The 7310-nt window shown below is 35.7% G+C and overlaps 1 protein-coding gene across 1 annotated transcript; it reads right to left on the reverse strand.

Annotated features, from left to right (window-relative positions):
• Positions 1-4407: 4407 nt before the first annotated feature.
• LOC128212944 (uncharacterized) lies at positions 4408-5907 on the reverse strand. The gene is made up of 3 exons (XM_052918353.1): positions 5784-5907; positions 5013-5297; positions 4408-4837 (listed from the first exon to the last, which is right to left on the reverse strand). The coding sequence occupies exons 1-3, from the start codon at positions 5893-5895 to the stop codon at positions 4416-4418; spliced, it is 819 nt and encodes a 272-aa protein (XP_052774313.1). The 5' UTR covers positions 5896-5907; the 3' UTR covers positions 4408-4415.
• Positions 5908-7310: the final 1403 nt, after the last annotated feature.

A 7310-nucleotide genomic window follows, 5' to 3' on the forward strand; every position in this document is an offset into this window, starting at 1 on the left:
TTAACAACGATATAAACAACAACATTGTGTTCTTAATTGTCTTCTCATTGTGAAGCGTTCATTTGAAATTATTATATATATGGTAAAGTTAAAGGCACATACGATCCAATGGGTGTTAACTGGTAAAGTGTTTTGGAACTAAAATAACAACGCGGCAAACAGTTATGTTGTTATATGATACGCTACATTTGAAAAGATATAAAAAATTATAACGTGATTCGAGGAATAACACAACAACGAATATCTATGCAGCGATAATTGGACCGAAACATAAATAATAATGGAGCGATTATTGGACCGATACACAAAAATATCCATACCGATACAAACATACCCATGAAGCGATTGTTGGACCGATACGATTATTAAACCGGTACAAACATAACAAGACAAACTCTCAGAATAAACCCGTATAAAAGAATCATTTAATAGTAAATACTGTTGATACTTTTAACTCATCTTTCCATGGAATTCTAAGGAGTTTTTAACATAAAATAGAAGGACTCGGACTAAATGTCATTAATTGAATACGTGAATATATGTGATGACAAGAATTATGGCGTAATCATATCATCCCTTTTAAAGTTTCATTTTGATTAATAGACCTCGAATGTTCCATATCTTGTTTAAGTAATAGCTCAACAACTTTGTTGGTCCTTTAATAGCTTATGCAATACACAAAAAGTACAAAAGATAAGACTTGTTCGTCTAGCGAAGTCGTAGTGGAATTAGTACAGAAATGACGATAATGAATCTTTTAGTTTATGAGTTGTTATTTAAGTGATATAACTAGTAGATGTTTGTATGAGTGCAATGATGGGTACGGTTGTTAGACGCGAACATAATCTTACTTTAATCCCATCGCTATCACCAGTGCCATAGATCGGTCACACATCCTTTGTTTAAACTATTTAACTTGTACTAGACTTCCTGTCACTGCTTTTGGAAAACATAAAATGTCCACTTAAGATGTTCCACAGTACCCAAGAAAGCATTTATTCTTAGGAAATGACTTCAGTAGTGAAGGGAAACAGTCACACAATTGTACATTATATCAGCCCTTCAGTGACTCGAAATATCTCAAACTAGAATGCAAGTTAGTCATGTTGTGTCGAATACTGGTCTTGATTCTGTAGTTTTTCACATATATATATATATATATATATATATATATTGAACTTGAAGTAAATTAAGAAGTGGGGAAAGTTATTGGGCTTATAGGTTTCTTTGATGGATATTTTCATTGCAACACATAACGATTGCGAACTGATGATAATAACAACTAGTTCATGGTCCCATGCCTTTCCTATAGTGTAATATATCAATATATAAACCCATCACACGTATCTTATAACATTCATATACTTCCAAACAAATATGGTGTACTTGCTATAACTGCCACAGACTAATACCGTTGAATGTTAGCTATCTCCATGTACGAGTATCAGTGCATGTTCAATGTCGCGGTTACTGACCCAGACCTTTTTGCTGACATTTACTTGCAGGGGCGTAGCTAGGCCTAAAATCTTGCAGGCCTGATGGTTCTACAGTCAAACCTGGTTGAACGGTCACCTGCTTTAAATGGCCACCTGCCTTATTGGGCCACTCCAAATCCCCCCGTACGTTTTTACTATATAATGTACATGCATTAAGCGGCCAACTGTCTAACGCGGCCACGGCCACTAATTTTTGTCCCCATGAAGCCATAAAATCACTAATTAGCGGCCACTAATCACCTGTCACTGACACTTCCCCTTATAAATTTTTCCAATACACAGCTTTAATTGCGTATTGAAGTTTACGAAAAATAACGACGGCCTCGGGTATCTCCGTCATCCAATGAAAATGAATATTACATCACACGATTGACATGCGTGTTTACTCATCGAGAAATCATGTTTATCACACGTCGGCGAATGTTTTGATCAGAATTGACACAATTAATGACACAATTAATACGATAATTAAATCATTAAGAAGTTAACTATTAAATACCGACAAAAACACCGGTTATTATAAATTCACAGTTTGCATTGTCATTCGACGGCGTGAAACAAGTTACGATTTTCTATTCACTTCAATATTATTTTTTTAAAGTGCACGGATTTATGTTTTTACGAACTGATATTTACAATGCATTGTTCTTGATATTTCTTAAGGTTGATTATGGCTGAAAAAAGAAAGACTAATCGAAAGTGTTTGACTCTAAAAGAACGGGTCGAGTGTATAAATTTATTAGAAAATGGCCGCAGTGCAAGGAGTGTTGCCAAGGAATTTAACTGTTGACGAACTCAAATCAATTTCTTACTTAAGCGTAAGCGCAAATTGTGGAGGAATATAAAAGCAATGGAAATCCAAACGCAAAAAGACAGAGGAAAATTACAGGAACTGTGTATGCACATGTAGTTGTGTAAATGTGTAGACTGATCTGTGGTGTGTTTTGTTTATGCTATGCATCAACATTTATTTAATGTACGGACTACTTTAAAAAGTAAACTAAAAAAATGTGTATGTACGTGTAGTCGTGTAGATGTGTAGACTGATATGTGGTGTGTTTTGTTTATGCCTTGTATCAACATATATCTGATATATTTTAATTACAAATTTGAAATAAAGTTATTTTATATATACAAATGTATTTGTATTAAACCTTCTTCAATAATATTGATACAGATGTTATTGATTGTGGTGTGAGGTGGTGGTTAAGATACATACTCCATCTCTGAATAAAGCTAAAGTGGCGGAAATGGCAAACCTGGATTAAGTGGCCACCTGTCTTAAGCAGCCACTTTGATCTTTTCCCAAGGGTGGCCACTTAATACAGGTTTGACTGTATATGATTTTGGGGACTTTAATATGCACATTACACACACTTAATTATATTTGCAATGGTTACAATAAAATCAAGCAATCCACCATGCACGTAGTTAAAATAAACACTTCACTTGCTTTAGTTAAAAATAAAACCAAAGTGTTTGAGTAGCTATTTTTATTGCATTTTAGAGCCATATATGTATGTGTGTGTGTTTTTAAAAAAAAGTTGTATGCCCAGGCGTACAAGGCTACGCCACTGACTTGTATCACGACAGTCTGGCTAAATTAATCGAATTCATTGTTTAGAAGAAACTTAGCGACCATGTTGCCGTCGTGCATAATTGCAGCATGCATGCATATGATATGTGTCTCTTGAAGTAACTTGAACTGGCACCGTAAACATATAAATGCCTGACTTGAGCTTGGAATGAAAGCCGTCGCCTTAGTTTAGTTTGACGTTCTCAGATATAATGATCTGGTTGACCCCTAATACAGACTGAGTAGCACTTTTTACCTCGGTAAAAAGGACGGCGACTTCTAGCGGCAACCGAGGTTTTAGGATGCCTTGAAATATAATATAAAATAACAGTCTTGTCCGATTGAATGATACACTCTTTGTTCAAAACATTTCTTTCCGATTTCCCTGAAAAACAGTGTTGGTAGGTCGATTTTATCTTTTAGATAATGCTGTTAACGTTGACTAGAGCGCTCCATGAAAACAGTACTTTAATGCGTATTTCCAGTGTAATAATATACCATAAATGTATATCCTTAAAGGAGAAAATATAAACAAAATCGGATCGGATGTAAAAAAGGGTCGGTCGGAAAACCGGAAACATTTTTTTTTTTGATAATCCTTATCTTTAGTTATGTTACAATATGTAAAATATATATAAGTCATTCTCTCCAAATATGGTACGACTTTGATTGGAATACGACTTCCTGTTATCCATTGTATAGTTATTCTCACTGTCTTCTGGTTATTCGAATTGTCCATTTGAAAACAGAATAACACTTGACCAGGAGCTAAGCGGCGTTGATAGTGTTAATTTCATACCATTATGTTCTTTATGTTTGAATATTTCGTGCATTGGTCTGGCTTAATCTTGATGTTTCCAGACAAATTCGTTAATTAATGATATGCCAAAACGTTCACTGTATTGTAAACTTAAAGAAAACTTTTCTTTTGAAAATTATCTTGTACAAATTAAAAATCATAGATGAAGAAAATATATATGACCTGTTTAGATTACTTATGGCAAAATCAGTTTCCCTTTGAACATATTGACACTGACTTTTTATTTTTATGCATATATGTTGTCCACATCGACATAGTTTCATAACAAAAACGCGGTTTAAGATAAATTAAAAGTAATCAAAACTGATAATGTGTTTGTGCATTTTCTCTGGTGATAATTAAGATATCCTGATATTTCCAGAAACAACGTATATCGCAAACATTACATAACGAGTTCTAAAATTGTGAAATACTATACATATCAATTTAGAAACCCAATATCAATGTCAATAACAACGCCAAATTCACATGTGTATAACAGTCACTTTAAGAATGGTTTACACATGATGTATGTCTCTGGTGTCTACAATTGCCACAGAAGAAAACCACTGAAGGCAGAGAAGCTATCCCCATGAATGTTTTCGTGCTCATAATCGATTGTGCTGACCCAGACTTCTTCGCCAGTGTTCACTTGAATCACGACAGTCTGGCTGCTTTGCGTCCAGTCATTGCTCCCATCAATCTTTGTAACTATTCTTCCTTCATGAATAATCGCCGCGTGCATGGCAATTGACTGTGCCTGATGAAGCAAACTGGCGGTGAATAAATAAATACCTGACTGAGGTGCGATAAACACTCCATGATTGGAATGGAAGCCGTTGCCTTGGTTTAGTATGACGTTCTCAAATAAAATGTTCTGGTTTATCCCCGTACCGGTTTGGGCTGCAACTTTCACTGCGGTAAAAGCGATGGCCATTTCTGGGGGAGACCGTCTTTGGAAGATACCTGCAAAAATAATGCTGGTGAGAACTTGATGACAGTTCAATCACATTGACAGCATTCATTCAGTTTTGGTGATTGTGAAGCAATATATTTGACTTCTGTAGCCGGTGAAATATAATAAATAGGTGTTTAAGAAACTGTTTATGCAAGATTACAGCAGCAACGTTAGAAAAAATACCTGAGTTTTCTGTGTTCAAATTACGAGGGACTACAGACTCCCTCTTGACATGTATGTTATCGCCTAGTTCATTTTCTTCCGGATTTGGTTCCCGACTTGCGCCCTCAAGCTCGTTTATTCTCAACTCCTGCACCCTCACTGTTGTCTGTAACCCCTCAATGTGATTGTTTTGACGCACAACGGTATATTGGAGTTCTTCAATCATCTTTCTCTGGTTTTCAACAACAACTTCAATGTCACGCAAGGCAGTTCTCTGAGCTTCATTGGCCTTTTGTAGGTTAATTTCTGAAACATATTGCAAGTTACTAATATCATCATATCTAAGGCTTTGGTGAAGTTAAACGAAAGTTGATGGTGTACAATGTGTGTTTATGTTCGAGTGATGGGAAGAGGAGTTATGGACACGAACAAAGTAGCTTGATGGATGAGAATAGTCTTGGCAAAGTGTCTTAACAGTTTGAACATGGATATATGAATATTAACCTTAAACATAAGACGTTGTCCTAGAAGCATCGTGACAGGTAAATAAACACGTGTCAACGTGGTTAATATCTCATCTTTGGAAACGTCTTTATTATCTAATCTCTGACGATAAATTTGACATTAACCGTGAAACAATTTGGCTTGACCAGGCGCTCTGCACGTCAGCTCGGTATGCTTAAGGTATCTTAACTCGTTCATCACTAGAAGAGTAAGGATGGGGTCACTTATAAGATGGCGGCTCTTTGTGTGAAATATATACAAAAATATGTATTCAAACTATAACGATACCTCTCGTTAGAACTTCGTTAAGTTGTTTTTCCATCAGATCTAGTCTCATCTCAATAGTCCTGGCCTGCGCCGCAACACATATGGTGATTAACAACGAAATAAACAACAACATTTTGTTCTTAAATTTTCTGTGTGGCCTAAATTTGAAATCCAAGTTCTATATATGATAAAGTTAGATAAAGGCACAAGATCCTAAGCGTGTCCGTTATTAAAGTCGAGGCATTAAGGAACAATGAGAAAACGGGGGCGAAACGCCATGTTGTTATAAAATACGCAACATACTCAGTGTCCATGTAGCACTTATTGGGCTGATACAAAACTATCCATGTAGCGAGAATTGGACCGATACCATAACACCAATATTGCGAGTATTGAACCGATATAAAAATACCCATGTGTCAATTATAGGACCGATACGAAAATATACATGTCGCAAACCAACGTGTGTTGCACAAACACAATAATACTCATGTAGCGAAATAAACAATTCGAAATTAAGTCACCATTAGCGTTGACGCTTATAAAATGTGTGGTCTTCAAAGACGATATTTGAGCAAATACCAACATTTTTGCTGAAGGGTTCTACCGATCGGTATCATAGTTTTGACTCTCATAATGAGCTGCCACAGTTTATACAAAAAGTGCATTTTACACAAACTTGAGCGAGTACCTTTAATAGCTTATGAAATACAGTAAAATTTCTTTAGATAAGACTTGTTCGTCTTCCGGTGATTTAAGTACAGAAATGACATTTCCGAATCTTTAAGTTTATGATGAGTTGTTTATTTGATGTTACTTAAGTGAATGTTTGAATAAATGTAAGAACGGATACAGTTGTCGATTCGCAAAATGCTTTTTACTCTAAGAATCGGTTACACTTCCTTTTTAGAACACATGTCGGGAAATATCTAAAATTTTAACATGAAAAGAGTTCTCCTTTAATCACACACGCGTGCAGAAATGTACGCTCTCGCGGGCACAAACACATAGCAAGTTTGGTTTATACAATTGGCTTCAGACGTCCAAGATAAAAACCTAAAGATACTCAAGCCCAAGTTGTCAACTACCGCTCCTCTGCTACTCCTTACTATACCACAAGTTGCGTAGTAGACCTAACATATTCAATAACTACCTAAGACGTAACTTAATTTTAAGAGTAAATTGTTTTCATTCTATTGTAAATGAATCGAATCACTAATACATGTCTAAGAATCAGTTTGAGAACTATAATAAGTTCAGTCCAAATATTCTGGGACGTTCAATAGTTCACTGAAATATGACAGTGCTATTCACCGGTGCACGTTAAAGAACTAGAATATATCTCTAACAATGGATATATTCTGTTTCAATACCATGGACCACAACAAAACAAGACCAAAACACTCCCTGAGTCTGACGACGATGGACTAATTTCAAACATGGATAAAAGCCAAAAGACATTGAAGCCCTACATTCGCTTCTTCCCTGCTCCTTTCAATAGTTAAAGTTGTCAAGCAGACCCTACATGCCCAGTATTAACATACAGCA

Source organism: Mya arenaria, chromosome 13, assembly GCF_026914265.1.
Source record: "Mya arenaria isolate MELC-2E11 chromosome 13, ASM2691426v1".
NCBI lineage: Eukaryota > Metazoa > Mollusca > Bivalvia > Myida > Myidae > Mya > Mya arenaria.